The sequence below is a fragment of the Aquarana catesbeiana genome, linkage group LG03 (assembly GCF_042186555.1).
Source record: "Aquarana catesbeiana isolate 2022-GZ linkage group LG03, ASM4218655v1, whole genome shotgun sequence".
In the NCBI taxonomy this organism is placed as follows: Eukaryota; Metazoa; Chordata; class Amphibia; order Anura; family Ranidae; genus Aquarana; species Aquarana catesbeiana.
In genome coordinates this window covers 142,533,516-142,550,561 of record NC_133326.1, presented here as the reverse complement: position 1 = coordinate 142,550,561, position 17,046 = coordinate 142,533,516, and the positions used below count along the sequence as shown (strand labels likewise).

The 17,046-nt window shown below is 41.9% G+C and overlaps 1 protein-coding gene across 1 annotated transcript in view; it reads left to right on the top strand.

The window, feature by feature from the left end:
* Positions 1–15,935, top strand: part of ZC3HC1 (zinc finger C3HC-type containing 1) — a 63,507-nt gene extending 47,572 nt beyond the window's left edge. Inside the window, exons 7-10 of the mRNA XM_073619362.1 lie at positions 1,084–1,303; positions 7,082–7,270; positions 7,396–7,605; positions 14,503–15,935. Of these exons, the coding sequence (XP_073475463.1) occupies positions 1,084–1,303; positions 7,082–7,270; positions 7,396–7,605; positions 14,503–14,571 (688 nt within the window). The 3' untranslated portion in view covers positions 14,572–15,935. The remainder of the gene's footprint in view (positions 1–1,083; positions 1,304–7,081; positions 7,271–7,395; positions 7,606–14,502) is intronic.
* The last annotated feature ends 1,111 nt before the right edge of the window (positions 15,936–17,046 follow it).

Here is a 17,046-nt window from a genome sequence, read left to right as displayed (position 1 = left end):
TCCATGTCCTTAGTCTGTTTGTCTTCAGCAAACTGTTTGCAGGCTTTCTTGTGCATCATCTTTAGAAGAGGCTTCCTTCTGGGATGACAGCCATGCAGACCAATTTGATGCAGTGTGCGGCGTAAGGATCTGAGCACTGACATGCTGACCCTCCCACCCCTTCAACCTCTGCAGCAATGCTGGCAGCACTCGTACATCTATTTCCTAAAGACAGCCTCTGGATATGACACTGAGCGCGTGCACTCAACTCCTTTGGTCGACCATGGCGAGGTCTGTTCTGAGTGGAACCTGTCCTGTTAAATCGCTGTATAGTCTTGGCTACCATGCTGCAGCTCAATTTCAGGGTCTTGGAAATCTTTATATAGCCTAGGCCATCTTTATGTAGAGCAACAATTCTTTTTTTTTAGATCTTTAGAGAGTACTTTGCCATGAGGTGCCATGTTGAACAGTGACTAGTATGGGAGATTGAGAGCGCTAACCCCAAATATAACACACCTGCTCCCCATTCACACCTGAGACCTTGTAACACTAACAAATCACATGACACCGGGGAGGAAAAATGGCTAATTGGGCACAATTTGTACATTTTCACTTAGGGGTTTATTCACTTTTGTTGCCAGTGCTTTAGAAATTAATGGCTGTGTATTGAGTTATTTTGAGGGGACAGCAAATTTACACTGTTATACAAGCTGTGCACTCACTACTTTACATTGTAGCAAAGTGTAATTTCTTCAGTGTTGTCACATGAAAAGATATTATAAAATATTTACAAATGTGAGGGGTGTACTCATATTTGTGAGGTACTGTACATATCTGTAAATGCTCTATCTAACTAATAAATCCAGCAGGAGCCAGTGAGGACCTGAGACAGCAGCTGGAGCTTCTCTGCTTGTCCCCGTCGCTGGAACAATCGGGTTCAGGTAAGTAAAAGGGGTGCTCTGGAGGGCTGCTGCACTACAAAAGGTTTTTTACCTTAATGCATAGCATGCATTAAGGTAAACCCTTGAGGCTTTTCACAACTCCTTTTAATGCTTTATTGTGTGTGAACTTATACTCTGTCAATTTGTTAATTTTTTTTTTCAGCCCTTCATCTGGATCTTTACCTCTGTCAATCATAAGTTGTCCCCGCTGTATGAGGAAGATTGGATTATGGAGCTTCCAACAGCTGGAGTCTGTGGATTTGGACAGTTCCTTTGGACCACCTACTACTCCCATATCTCAAGGAGATGGTCCGGGTGATAGAACCCCTTTGGGAGTGGTATCTCCCAACAGAAGAGTCACTAGAAGCAGAGATCTTGAACAGGTATAAAAAAATAATATTTCTTATCGCACATCACGGGACACAGAGCCATATTAGTTACTATGTGGGTTATAGGCCACCTTCAGGTGATAGACACTGGCACACCCTAAGATAAAAAGTGTACTCCCTATATAACCCCTCCCACTACTGGGAGTATCTCAGTTTTTTCGCCAGTGTCTAAGGTGTTGGTCACGAGTGAAGATGTGCAGTGCTGAGCTCCACTGGAGCAATCCTTGCTGGGGCTAGCTGTGCAGCCGGATCCATTCAAGGTGTCTTTTAGGCCGAATTGAATGGTACCCAGGCCTCGTGTCCGAAGAAACGAGGTCTTTGCTTCTAAACATTCTCTTTTTAGAGAGCTGGACCCCGGGATCCAGTACTTTTGGTTTTAAGGCCATAAAGTTTTACTGGCGGTGGTGCTATTACATGTCCAGGATTGTGGGTTTCCCTGAGGATCCCCGGCTCCTGAAGGTTTAACAGAACCCACCTTGGAGGGTGAAGATTGGGTCTGTTGGTTTTACAACAGAAAACCCTGCGGCGGGAAAGGTAAGTGGAATTTTCTAAGAAATTGTTGAATTTTCTTATGAAATGTTCCCCGCACATGTCGGTCATGTAGGATCAGAGGCCCGCGCTCCACAGGGAAACTCTTTTTCTTTTTTTTTGCCTTCAAAAAAAAAAAAAGAGGAAGGCGAGGGTGACGGAGGGGGGGCGGAGCTTAGCGCGATGTTGGCTTCCTCCAACGTCCAGCGCGGGTATGTGTTTTTTTAAAAAGCACCATTATTACTGCTTAAGCTGGTGGAGGTATGCAAGAGCGTAGAGGGGCATGAAAGAAGTTGGTGACACAAGCATTCTTTTTGACACATTTACTATTGCATCAGGCTGAGCATTGATAGCAGCGGCACTGGCTGACTATTGCTCAAGCAATAGATGCGATCTGGTAGTACCTCTGCTTTGTGCATCAGGCTATGTTCAGAAGGGGGGGGTTAAAACACTCCCAAAAAAGGAGCTAAAAGGGTCTCCCTCAAGCTCTGGAAAACCTACTCTACAAATGGCATCCTCCCCTGAGAGGGGGTGGCTGGTCAGACTGAGCATCGGGGCCATGAAATATTTGCAACTATTTTCAACGCTGCAGCCCCTGTTCTTTTTACTCTTTTTCCTCAGCCATGGTAGGTTTTTTAAAAAAAAAAAACTAAAGTTTAGCGACTTTAATCGCATCCCAGTGTGGTCAAGATGCGACAGGTTCTCTTCCATTTTCCTAGGACTCTCAGACTGAGGGACTAGGGGCAGGAGAAGACAATTCCCTCAGGGGCCTGTGGTGAGGCTGATGACTCCTCTTTTGAGGTGTCAAATGCGGGAGAGTCAGTGTTCACAATCTGTAAGATCGATGGTTCAATTCCTTGCTGAATGATCTGCTCCACATTTATGTACTCTTAACTGAATGTTTGGGTTCACATACCCTCCTCAAGCTGTGCATGCTTTTTTCCTGTCCAATCTTTGTTGGAAAAGTTTTTTTGTATCTGGAGGATTACCCAGATAAGCATTATTTTCCTTTATCCTATGATAGAGAAAATTTCACTAACTGGGATATATCAGCAATTACTACTATATCATTTGACTTGTCAAGCAGACAGTACTCAAATACTTAGGAATCCAATGGGTAAAAGGTTGGAATTCCTATTAAATGCTTTTTTTTCTGGCAGGTTGAGTGTCTCAGTCTGCGCTGACAATAATTGGTTAATCATTGAGAAACCAGTTTAAACAGTTGTTCAAGGTTATCCTGCTCAGCAGGTCCAGGAGGCAGCTTTATGTTTGCAATAGTAGCTATGACAGGCTCTATCCTTTTAGATCTTGCGCCTTTCACTAAGCGTCATGCAAGAAGCTTCTGGCTGGTCTTCCTTTTTGCGGTGGTACAGCTGTCTGGGGATATTTTGGATTATATATCCAAAGAATTTCTAGAAAGAAAGATACCCCCTTTTGTCATTTATGTGAAGGAGTAAATGTATTTTTCTTTTTTTTTTTCAAAGCTCCTTCTTCTGTGCCAGGGGCATCAGCCTCCAGGCAGTCGCAATGGCTTCCGCCATCAGGTTCAAAGGGTAATGCTCAGAGTTAACCCCAGGAACTAAAGAGGTCTTAAGGGAGGAAACCTACACGGTACTGAAGCCTCCTTATGAGGAGATACCCCCACTTGCTCAATAAGGAGAATTTTTTCTGCAGTTCTCAGGGATCTGGCAAAAGGAGTGGCAAGACAAATGGGGGACTTCTTCAATGGCTCCAAACGTCTAAAGTGGAGTTTCTGTCTCCTCATCAAACATTCCTAAGGATCCAGAGAAAGAGAAATCTTTCTCTCAAGCGTTGGGCCATCTTTTGGCAAAAAAGTGTTCATGATGGCCCCCATGTAAGAGCAGAGGTGGGGTTTGGTTAAATCCAAATGGACATTCTGGATCTCAAAAGATCTAAAATTCAGTTCCAGAATATGATCTCTCTGTTTTTGCATGAAGTCAATCCAATCTGTTATCTCCATCCTACAAGGAGGAGAACTCCTGGCATCAATCCACGTCAAAGATGCATATCTCCATATGCCTATTTCCTCGCTCATTAGTCTTCTTTTAAATTGGAAAATCTTTATTTTCAGTGTGTAGCTCTGCTTTCTGATCTAGCTGCTGCACCTCGAGTACAAAGGTTCTGGCTCCTTTTCTAGCCAAAATGAGGGCCCAAGGTATAACGATTATGGTTTACCTAGTCGATCTCTTCTTGTTAGACTAGCCCGCTTAGACCAAAGTATGGTTACCACATTCGACTACCTGGAATATCTAGGTCCAACCTAGGAGGAATCTTCTTTAAAACCATGAAGAAAATACTTGGGTCTGATCATAGGTACACCCAGAAAAGGGTATTTGTACCCCAGGCTAAGATCAGCACCATAAAGGAACTGATTTAGGTAGTAGAAGCAAGATGATTTTCTCCTATTCAACTTTGCGTGAGGTTGTCGGGAAAGATGGTGGCTTCATTCTAGGCCGTTCCTTATGCTCAGTCTCATTCTAGACTGCTGCAAAACAGTATACTATCGGCTTGAAACAAAGAGTTCAAGCTCTACATTCCCAATGTGTCTGACTCCAAAGCCTACGGCCACATCACCCTGATAGCGCTCGATCTCATCTGATTTTGGAGTCTAACCAGGGTCGGGCCTGGTTAGTACCCGGATGAAAGACCACCTGGAAATACCAGGTGCTGAAGCCTGGGTGCGCCGGAGCCTCAGTTTATGGTTTACATCCAAAAAGTCTGCAAAAGGGAAAATCCTTCTTCCAGTTACCTAGGAAATAGTAACAACATATGCCAACCTTTTTTTGTTTAGTTTGGGGGACAGTTCTGAAAGAGGCAGCTGTTTAAGAGAAGTGGCCTGGATCAGAAATGGCCTTTCCCATTAACATTTTAGAAATTCAAGCAGAACACTTGGTCCTGAGTGCCTGAAAGTTCAGTTTAAGGTATTCCTGCTAGGATTCAATCCATGTATGCCACAGCAATGGCCTATATTAATCACCAAGGGGGCACAAGAAATTGTGCGGCCCAGAGAAAGGTGAGTCTTATCCTATCTTGGGCATAAAACAAGGTACTTTGCCTATCGGCAGTTTTCATTCTAGGAATAGAAAGTTGGCAGGCGGACTACTTGAGTCGCCAGCAGTTGTTCCTGGGAGAATGGTTCCTTCTTCCCGATATCTTCCTGTCAATATGTCAAGGATGGGGGATCCCAGACATAGATCTGTTTGCGTCCAGGATCAACAAAAAAGATCGACAACTTTGTGTCAACAACAAAGGATCCGCTAGCATGCCGAACGGATACCTTGCAATTCCCGTGGAATCGGTTCTCGCTGATTTGTGCTTACACTCCTATTGTGCCTACATCCACGACTTCTTCACAGGATCAAGCAGGAAGGGAAGTCGTTGATTCTTGTGACCCCAGCGGGGTCCAGGAAATCTTGGTATGCAGAGATCGTAGAGAAGGCAGTAGGGAACCCATGGACCCTACCTTCACGCCCAGACCTTCTCTCACAAGGTCCGAAGTTCCATCCTACTTTACAAACGCTAAATTTAACGGTAAGCTGTTTTAAAAAATCCTATTATTGTAAGATTGATCAGTTAAATATAAATGGCTACTGCTTGCTTTAGAATTATATTTATACAATGGTATTTTAAAGAGCTGCAAATTAAAGGGCATCTATGGTCAAAAGTCATATATTCATTTCCACATTGTATTTTAGTTATTTCTAGACTACTCCATTTGATTTAAACCAGTGGTGATCAACTTTCTTGATATGAGAGGCGTTAAATGCGTTCCTCAATATTACCAAAGGGCTGCACACATAAAATTCAGTGAAGATTCAGTATCGGAGACACACAACAGGATACAGGCAAGTCTATACAAGTTTATGGGTATGAAACAATAGATGGTCAAAGAACTGGGGACATGGTACGAGAGATGGTTAGAGAACCGAGTACATGGTACGAGAGATGATTAGAGAACCGAGTACATGGTACGAGAGATGGTTAGAGAACCGAGTACATGGTACGAGAGATGGTTAGAGAACCGAGGACATGGTACGAGAGATGGTTAGAGAACCGAGGACATGGTACGAGAGATGGTTAGAGAACCGAGGACATGGTACGAGAGATGGTTAGAGAACCGAGGACATGGTACGAGAGATGGTTAGAGAACCGAGGACATGGTACGAGAGATGGTTAGAGAACTGAGGACATGGTACGAGAGATGGTTAGAGAACTGAGGACATGGTACGAGAGATGGTTAGAGAACTGAGGACATGGTACGAGAGATGGTTAGAGAACTGAGGACATGGTACGAGAGATGGTTAGAGAACTGAGGACATGGTACGAGAGATGGTCAGAGACTGGACATCACACGAGAGGTGGACAGGGGCCGCAGATATACTGCAGGAGACTGTCGGAGATTGTGAACGTTCTATAGGAGTTGTTGAATAATGGGGACATGCTTCAGGAGAAAGTCAGTAATTGACTGGAGACTTATTACATGAGACTGCTAGAAATCATTGCTTTAACAGTGACAGTATGGAAACACAGATTAACGTCTGCAGGTGCCCCGAGTGCCGCACAAAAAGTGCCAAAGAGCCGCATGTGGTGCACCAGGGATCTAAATGATCTTAAAATGTGTAAACTTACTGTGCAGATCCCCACACATTTACTCCTTGAATTCTGTGACATGTATTCTCACTATACCCTGTGAGCTGTGTCACAGAAATTCAGAGCTTGCCTTCAGAACTATAGAGCTGCTAAGAAGAGGAGTTTGAGAAGGCAGAGTCAGACCAGGTCCACTGCTTAAAGGCTGCAAAGTACCCAAGGATATGTAGTCTTAGATATTTGAAAGTAAACTGCAGATGAAAAGCTGCAAAGCATGTAGGGAAACCAGGAAGTTGTGGAAAGAGGTGGCCAAGACAGACAACACTTACAACATGAAAGGAGATTTTTCAAGCTTAAAGCCTATATTGGATTATCATTAATAACTATTGTTTGCATTGCTATTACAATGCTGATGTTTTATAACGAAAGTGTATGCTGTGACCATAGATTTTCTTTAACTTTTTTCCTTCCTTTTTTTGTTTGGCATATGTAGATTTAAAGTTGGTCCCTACATTTGATCAGGTCTGGATATATGCACTTTGGAAATGTTCTATGTACCTTTTTGCATTATGGTTTTATCCATCTAAATAAACACCTAGCTTATAAATGCGTGATCTAATTTTTTAATACTGTTAGAGTCCTATGGCAGCTACCACCCAACCACCCAGTGGAAGCTCTACAGGATCATCGGAATCAGATGCTGTGCGGAGCCGGCCAGTGACCCGTAGCATGGGACATGGAGACAACCCAGGAGTGACATCTGAAGTCCAGTCCAGTCCTCATCGTAAAGCCAAACGTCCCAGGCTCTGCTCCAGGAGCAGTATAGTAAGTTATTAAACCTTTTTGCTAGGGTAATCAATATGTAATGATCTTTTGATTCAATTCCTTGTATGTCTTTTTATTTCCTTGCAGTTTAAATCTGTATCAAAACTAGTTTGTTTTCTGTCCAGGATTCTTCTCCCAAGGGCTGCTTTGATCCACTGAATCAGCATAGAAGTTGGTGCCCATGGGTCACCATGGTTTGTGCAGACTATAAAGGAAATGCTGAGAACAAGGAGAAGGAAAATGCAAATCAGACAAAGGAGATTGGATGGAAGGAGGTGCTACGAGTGCTGCTATCAGAGGGGAAATCCAGGACCCCATCTGATGGAGATTCTACAGTAAGACATCTAAATTACTTTAGTTCAGTGGTTCATGCTGCTTATATATTAAAAAGTTGTTTTTGTTTACATCAACCTGTAATTTCAATTTTAAAGATACCAGACTGCAGCATAAACTACTATTGTTTTTTGATGAATTAGAGTGATTAAGACACAGATTTGTTCATTGGCACAGTCGTCCCTTTAAGAAAGAACAAAGAAAAAAACATATTGGGAATATGGGACTTTGTAGGTGCTTATTACAATGAAATTAATATATCACAACAAAATGTGATAAAATAGAATATTTTATTACAAAACAAGGGAAAAGACAGAAAAGGAAAAAAACAAACAATCACAATAAACAGGGGTCGTTTTCTCTATGCAATTTCTCCACATATATATTCAATTTTTCCACAGATAAATTCTACATGTTTCACCTTGCGGCTTCCTCAGGAAAATGCGTGGACATTTTTCTCTAATGGACTTGAAAAGGTGCATAAATTACAATGAACCAAGTACATATATACATACATGGGTGCATCCAAATGGGTGGCAGAAAATTCTCAAATTCTTGGCTCTGGATCCAATGCTTAGGAGATTCAGAAATCAAGCTATAGTAGATTATATCAGAGCAAGTCATTGGGCACCAAGGCCCTCCCGTGGAGAGACACCGACCAACCAAACTGAAACGATTGAAACATATTGATATGACATGTCAATAACAATGCATGTCGCTAGGAATATTTAGTTAAATCAAATTATTTGGACATTTCATAAATAGACCAAATATGTGCTTACATACAGAGTTTCTGTTAAATGGACGACTGGGAGCCTATAGTGTCCAACAAAGTGCAGCTGCAAATATATCGCTGTATCCAAAAGTTAAAGTTCTCTACCTACAGCCCTATAGAGATAAAGAAAAAAAAAAAACAAAATATAGTTTCCGAAAGAAAGATCAATTTAAACTGTCCTACCATACTCGTGATAGGAGAAAATTGTTTGCCTGTATACGCTGTTGGGTCCGTATATATGAAGACTCCTGAGCAAGGCAAGGCATTGACATAACCATGGTTGATCCAGTCTACAAATGGACGTAAATAATATATAGAAAAATATTACCACCCCCCCAAGGACTGGAGTATAGCACCTCTTAAGGCAATGTAATACACTGCATTGGTAATATCTCTGGATAAAAGTAGTTGTACCTGTTTGCAGCTGCATGGACAGTGTGGTTCCCAGGGGCTCCAGCATCTTAGCCAACGCCGCATGGGTCTATTTTTACTCCTCATTGCATCAGGTAGGCGCGATGTATGATGTCACGCCGTCCAGACGCAAAACGGACACTGACAGATGATGCTGTGACGGGGAGGTGGCCGCTGCCCCACCCCATCCCAAGCCCACATCGCGCATAAGGATACCAGGCGGGCCGTAGACCCCACCCACGTGGGCGTGCTGAGCACGGCAACGCCGCCACACCCGACACCTAGGCGCCCATACAAAGGTCCACAGCGAGACGAGGAAGCGCTGGAACCCACCAACCAGCGCCACCTAATACCTGGACCCACAGAAATGCCCCTGTCTCCACGGGAGATCAGCACGGCCCCCATTGGGGGACGGGGACTGTGCTTCTGTGGGCCGCTGGGCGTCCGTGTGGGGAACTGGTGGCAGATGGATGGATGAAAGTTCCGCCTGGTATCCTGGTGTGTGATGTGGGCTTGCAATGGGGCGGGGGAGCGGCCGTCTCCCCCTGTCACAGCGTCATCTGTCAATGTCCGTTTTGCGCCTGGACGGTGTGACGTCATACGTCATGCCTACCTGAACCAATGGGGAGGAGTACAAATAGACCCATGCGGCATTGGTTAAGCTGCTGGAGTCCCTGGGAGCCACCCTGTCCACGCAGTTGCAAAAAGGTACAACTACTTTTATCCAGAGATACTACCAATGCAGTGAATTACATTGCCTTAAGAGGTGCCTTACTCCAGTCCTTTGGGGGTTAATATTTTTCTATATACGATTTACGTCCATTTGTAGATTGGATCATCCGCGGTTATGTCAATGCCTTGCCTTGCTCAGGAGTCTTCATATATACGGACCCAACAGCATATACAGGCAAACAATTTTCTCCTATCGCGCTTATGGTAGGACAGTTTAAATTGATCCTTCTTTTGGAAACTATATTTTGGGTTTTTTTTCTTTATCTCTATAGGGTTGTAGGTAGAGAACTTTTTAACTTTTGGATACAGCCATATATTCGCAGCTGCACTTTGTTGGACACTATAGGCTCCAAGTCGTCCATTTAACAGAAACTCTCTATGTAAGCACATATTTTGTCTATTTATGAAATGTCCAAATAATTTGATTCAACTAAATATTCCTAGCGACATGCATTGTTATTGACATGTCACATCAATATTTTTGGATAGTTTCATAAGTAATATAGATTTTACGGTACATAAGCCATTCAATGATACTCCTCTCTGTGGGCGATTTGGTTTGGTCGGTGTCTCTCCCCAGGGGGCGTTGGTACCCAATGACTTGCTCTAATATCATCTACTATAGATTGCTTTCTCAATCTTCTAAGCATTGGATCCAGAGCCTGCTGGCTGAGAATTTTCTGACACCCATTTGGATGCACCCATGTATGTATATATGCACTTGCTTCATTGTATATTATGCTCTTTTTCATGTCTGAGATCTGTATAACTAATATATATGTATTTATATTTATCCATTAGAGAAAAACATCCACACATGTTCCTGAGGAAGCCGCAAGGTGAAACATGTAGAATTTATGTGTGGAAAAATTGAATATAATATGTGGAGAAATTGCATAGAGAAAACGACCCCTGTTTATTTCTTTGTGATTGTTTTTTGTTTTTTTTCTTTTCTGTCTTTTCCCTTGTTTTGTAATAAAATATTTTATTTTCTCATATCTTGTTGTGATATATTAATTTCATCGTAATAAGCACCTACGAAGTCCCATATTCCCATTATGGTTTTTTCTACTGTTGTTTTTTGCCCATGCCATTTGTGGCTCTGAATTGGTAGCCCAAAATCTAAAGAGTAGCATGTCTATATAGACCATATACACTTATCAGAGGCCCTTGTCGCTGTACCTAGAAATTTCAACAAATCATTCTAACAGTGGTTGTCTTCACACCACTTCCCCAACATGCCCTAAAATTATCTTTTATATGGGAGAGAATTAAAATTTTATGCCACTTTTGTTTTAGTGTCAAACATTCTGAGATGTTGCAGAATGTGTAAGCTCTAACGAGGAGGGCTCTCCTGTATCGAATTGTATTGTAATTGTACTATCTGCCCTTATGTTGTAAAGCGCTGTGCAAACTGTCGGCGCTATATAAATCCTTTATAATATAATAATGTGAAAGCCACTTTTGGCAAGTACAACAATTTCTTTAAAATTGCCGCAAATTCGAAAATATTTAAGCCAGAGGATGTTTGTGAGATCTGTGCAATTTCACGCACATCCTCTACACAATTTTAGTACAATACAGGTGAAAGCAGTACTAAAAATGTGCTCTTGCAACACCAGAATGCACATTGTTTGAAAATGCAGTTTGCATTTTTCTAATGATTTTGTTTTAATTAAAATGATTTTAAAGGCAGAAGGTTTTTTATGTTAATGAATTCTTTGCATTGAGATAAAAAGGCTTTCTGTGTGCAGCAGCCCCGCTTATACTTACCTGAGCCCCGTCTCTATCCGGCGATGTTGCGGAGGAGAGACTGGGCTGCCCGGGACTCCCCTCCTCATTGGCTGAGACAGCAGCCTGGAGCCATTGGCTCCCACTGCTGTCAATCAAAGTCGGTGAGCCAATGAGAGAGGGGGCGGGGCCTAACCCCATGTCTGAATGGACACAGGGAGCTGTGGCTCGGGTGCCCTATATATAGCAAGCTGCTTGCTGTGGGGGCACTCATCATGAGGGAGGGGCCAGGAGCACTGAAGAGGGACTTGAAAAGGGGATGATCTGAGCTGTTCTGTGCAAAACCACTTCAAAGAGCAGGTAAGTTAAGCAAAAAAAAAAAAAAAAAAAAAACTAGACTTTAGTATCACTTTAAAGCGGGATTCTGGCCTAAAAAAAATAAATACCTGTCCTGAGTGCCTGCGATGTCGGCCGACCCGTCCCTCGGCTCTCGGGTCCCGACACCGTCATCCTAGGTAAGGGAAACAAGCAGTGGAGCCTTGCGGCTTCACTGCCAGTTTCCTACTGCACACGCGCGAGCAGCGCGGTGTGGTACTCTGTATATGGCCCCATGGTGTTCTGGGAACACGCACAGTTCCCAGAAGACAACGGGGCCACTCACCGAGGAGCAGAAGATGCAGCGGATAAGGAAGAGGCAGATTAGGAAGACTGCCTATCAACAAGGGTTTAGGCAAGTTTAAAAATGTTTTTTTTTTTTTTTTCAAATGTTGTTTTTTTTATTTTTTTTTTTTAGGATTTTTGGTGTAATTTTTTTTTTCAGGGTGGCCCTCCACTTTAAATAGTAAAATGCTGTTGAACATGTCAAAATGCGTGTTTTTTTGTTTTGTTTTTTTTTTTTTTTTTTTCCCCCAATCCATACCAGTACAATAGGTTGACTTGAATGAACTTGATTTTAAAACCATAGATCTCTCAAATCAAGGAAAACTGAAGACAACATACCTAAAGTTCACCACAAATTACAATCTGACTGCACAATCTCCTTTTTTAGTTTTTCCAACATGTATGTAGTGCAAGGTCCTGATTTGATTGTTTAGGTAGGTCTTCATAATATGTCGTTTTGGTAAATGTAAGGTTGAATTGACAGCGATTTGTATGGTCAGATTGTAATGTGTATGGTGAGCCCAAAGTTAATCACAAACTTTTACTAAAAAGCATGCATGTCTCACTAAGCGGAACCAGCAACAGAATAGCACAGCCGTGCAGACAAAGAGCTAATCCTTTATGAATCTACTGTCACACAGCGGAAATGCATGTAACTTGCCTTTTTCTGCAACTTCATAAAATGCTGCTGGACCATTCCTGAAATACATCTCCTAAAATTATTTATAATTTTGTAAGTTAAAATGTAATTATTATTTTTTTTTCTCCACAAAAAGTTTTATTGAGGAATAACAAGTAGATATGGGAAAGGGGGCCCGAATGGCCCATAACATAAAATTTGAATGGTAAACAAAACCCTTGCATAGAAAAGCATTCCCATAAGAGATGGTCAGTGCAGCATATCAGGAGTGGTTACAATTTGTGTAAGGAAGAGCACATTCAGATTAATTATGTAAATATTATATATAAGTCAAAAAGATGTAAAACTAAGGTCCCACTGAAAAAGGGAGAGAGGGGTAGACTGAGGTGGTAGCGTCATGCAGTGGGCCGTGATCCCAATGCAGTGGGGGCCCAGCAGCTGAAAAAATGAGGCCATATTACAGCGAGAGGGCAGGGCATCAGGTAGTGGCTTGATGGAGCGTGCGATAAAGGGAGGCGTCAGGGACTTTAACAGCTAAACTGCGCAGGAGGGTTCTGGTGGCCACTAAGGAGAGTACAGGATGAAAGGGTGGAGAGGTGAGCACAGAAGTCAGAGGCATGGAAACAAACATAGAGAAGGAGGTACAATTCAAGCCTAAATGTTTTTTGATTTTGGATAGTGTTGGAACCTCAGTCAAAGTTTTTTGTTTTCTTAATGCTAGTTTGGGAACTGTACTTTTGCTTCCTATTTTGGTGACCACAGTTATGGAGAGATGTTGTTAATATCACCAGCAAGGATACTGAAAAAAAAAAAACGGGGAAAAAAAAAATGGAGATTCTAACTTATCCCTACGTTGCTATAATTATAGGTTCACTTTGTCCCCGGTGAATAGAGTTCCCTTATTTCCTATTGTTAATAATGAAGCTAGGAAAATTCCCTCAAAGTGAAGGACCGCAAAATAAAACTTGACAAAAGCTATATACTCTCTCTCTCCAGTGCAAAGGGAAAGAGTTTTGGCCAGAGTTCCTCTTTAAGCTAACCATAACTGATTTTATAATTGCCTATTTTAGATTTCACTGCCTAAAACAAACCTGTGTTTTACCCGTGCAGTAAGAAGTAACCTGTTCACTTATTTGTATGCCCGCTTGCTTCTAATAATCATTTCCTCTTGGCTCCGCTGCCACTCTGTGTACCTGTCTGAGGGAAATGACATACCTTGTACTTCCAGGTATGGAGAACATGTGACCCTCTCTCCCGTGATAAAGTGCGGGGTGCCCAAGCAGCCAGTCTCCACACCCAAGTCTTGTTATATGTGGGCGAAGAGAGATGCCTTTAAAGTATAACTAAAGTAAAACTTGTTTTTGTTTTGGATAGAGTGGAGAAGGATTAGAACACCTGACAGTTTTTATTGCTGTCTGTGCCCTGTTAAGGAAATTCACCCTCTCTTAGTCCTGTTTAACATTATCAATGAAAGTAAAAGAAAATCCCAAATGTTGGCTTGTCCCCAGAAAAGTAATAGTGGGGAAATCTTCCAATGGGGACACTAGTTCTGGTGACCTGGGGTCCCCAAGAAATTCCCTTTTAGTTGCAGGAATTTCTTTTCACTTCCTGTTTGGCTATGGAACAGGAAGTGAAGGAAAATCTCCAATGGGACACAGATGGTGAAAAAACCTTACAGGAGTTATAACCCTCCATTGCTGTGTCCAAAATGTAGAAAAAAAAGTTTTGCCTACGGTTCTATTTTAACCCTCTGTAAGCTCTGTCAAGACTGAGCTTACATAGTATTTTCTCTTTGCTTCAACCAGCGAAAAGATTAATATAAGCAGAGCTTGGGGCAGACAATTAAAGGGCTTTTGCTTTGCTTTTGTAGCGTTAATAGGTTCAGTTTAATAGTATAGCTATTTTTTAGACTATTGCTTATCTTGCTAATACTGCCTATCTTTGTTACAGAATGTGCCAGAGAAATCTCGCAAAGTCTTTCGAATATTCAGACAGTGGCAGGCAAGTGCTTCCTCTTGAAGACAAGAGTGTGACCACTATATGGAGATTTCCAGATTCATGTCCAACCACCAATTAATCAGCTGACATTAAACTGTTGTGTGTGCATCATGTAGTAGCAGACTCTGCTGGAAGCTATCTGTTCAATGTGCTGTACTATCAGAACAACAAATTTAGGATTTCTGTGTCTATGTTGGGTTTGCATACAGGTATACAGGTAAACAGTAGGTCACAAATGTGTGGTGGAGTTGTGTGACCAGTGAAAACGTAACCGTAAGCTCCAAGATGTTACAGGTCAACCTAATACAAGGTATCACTCAAAAACATTCCTAATAGTGACACACTTATAAGAAATTTTACAAATACTGTTTAGAGTATTTTTTCTGGAGTTGAAAATTCTTTTGTAACTTTTTTCTTGGGATTACTAGATTTTCTATTCCATATAACAGCAGACTTCAGATTTTATTTTATTTTTTCCTTTATGGTTTTGGAGATTTTAGTAACTAAATCCAAATGTTGTTGCAGATCAAATTCAAAGAACAAAAATGTTAGTGTAATGAATAAATCAAGTGTGCAATCCATTATTTACAATATTTTCCGATGCAAGTTCTACAATTTCTAAAAAGTGAAAATAAATAAGTGTCTGAGACCAGCTTTCTCTCAAATGGAGTTCAGCCAATCGGAGATGAGCTCAGGTGGGTTTGGACACCTGAGTTATCCCACCAGGAAGCTGTCATAGCCAACAGCCAATCATAGGTGGTGGATGCATTCCCTGCCCCACATATACACTCCCCTTGCATACCTATAGCTGTGGAGTGGGGAATGCTGCTGTTGGCCTTGACAGCTTACCGCCGGGATAGCACATTCGAACTGGTGTCCGAATATGCCTGAGCTCATCCCTACAGTCAATCAGCTTTTAAATGTTCATTTTCTAAGCTGTGTGAGAGGATAGAAGTTGATTGGTTATTATGGCCAAGGCACCAGTTTAGAAATAGTGTCAGATACTTCAAAAGTCACCCCTACATGTCTAAAATCTGTTAACACTTAATAATATCAATAAGTCTAGCCTTCACAGAATATATAAAGAAGAGAAAAGCAAGAATCAGTTTGAAAATTGTTTTTTTTTTTATGCATGATGAACAATGTGCTAGCTCTACTCCTAACATTGTCTGTAGAAGGAGAGAATCCTTTGTATATGTGTGTTGTTATTATTGATTGCAAGCAATCATTTACATTTGGTCTCTTTTTGGATATGCATTTATTCCAGAGATTTGATTTTGTTTGTGTTGGTGGATCAAAAGAAAACAGCACAGAACTAATACACTGCTGTTTTTTCTTACATTGTAACTAGTAAATAACACAATAAAGTCTTTCATCCCAACTAATTTATTGGATGTTCTGTAGCAGTAGAGTGCAAGTTTTATTTGTACTACAGGAATCTCTGCAATTATTTTATCTAGTTTATTTTTTTATTTTTTTGGGGCAGTGAACTATAACCGTAAACTCACTGAAAGTGTGGGAAACCAGCTAGTTACCTTGCTGTAATATTTGTTATCTAGTTTCAGTACTTCTTTCACTTACCTGGAAAAAAAAAAGCAGTTCGGGATTTCTGACTTCACTTGCTACATGCTTGTTCTAGGTCAATAGCACAGAAAGAATCAACCTGCAAACCAAGTTACTAGCTTTTTTAGAAGGAGTTTGACAATGAGATTACCTTTTAAATTTGCTGTGGTTAATAAAATAATGTCTTAATGAGATAAATGATTGAAAATGGATATCCTGGGAATTGGTCCCAATATAAATGTGCAGATTCTGTGAGTTTTGGGTAGTAGTAGTATTCTTAAAAGAACCCCTGAAGTGGAATATACCTAGAATCTAGCACTGTCAACACATAGCTGACACCCCCAGATCCGGTTTCAGTTTAATTACTTTCATTGGTTTCATATGTGTCAATTTTATTAATCAGATGTATTGAGTTCCTGATCCTGCCCCCCTTTCACCTCCTTCACCTTTGGCCCATTACTATAAGGCCGGGTTCACACTGGTACAACACGACAGTCGTACCACTTTGGATCCAACTTTGGCCTGCAACTTGAAGTCCAACATGCGTCCAACTTCAATGAACAGGGATCCGACTTTGATCCCCGACAATACCAGGCACTTTGTCTGGTATGAATCTTTAGGGGGAACTCCATGCAAAATGTTAAATCGGCATGGGTTTCCTCTCCACGAGCATACTAGGCCCTTCGGTCTGGTATGGATTTTCAGGGGAACCCCCACACCAAAAAAAGGCGTGGGGGTCCCCCAAAATCCATACCAGGCCCTTATCCAAGCGCACACCCCGGCAGATCAGGAAAGGTGCTGGGGACGAACGAGCACCCGCCCTTCTGAACCGAACCAGGCCGCATGCCCTCAACATGGGGGGGGTGTGCTTGGGGGCAGGGGCGTCTCTGCTCCCCCCAGCTCAAAGCACCTTGTCCCCATGTTGATAAGGAC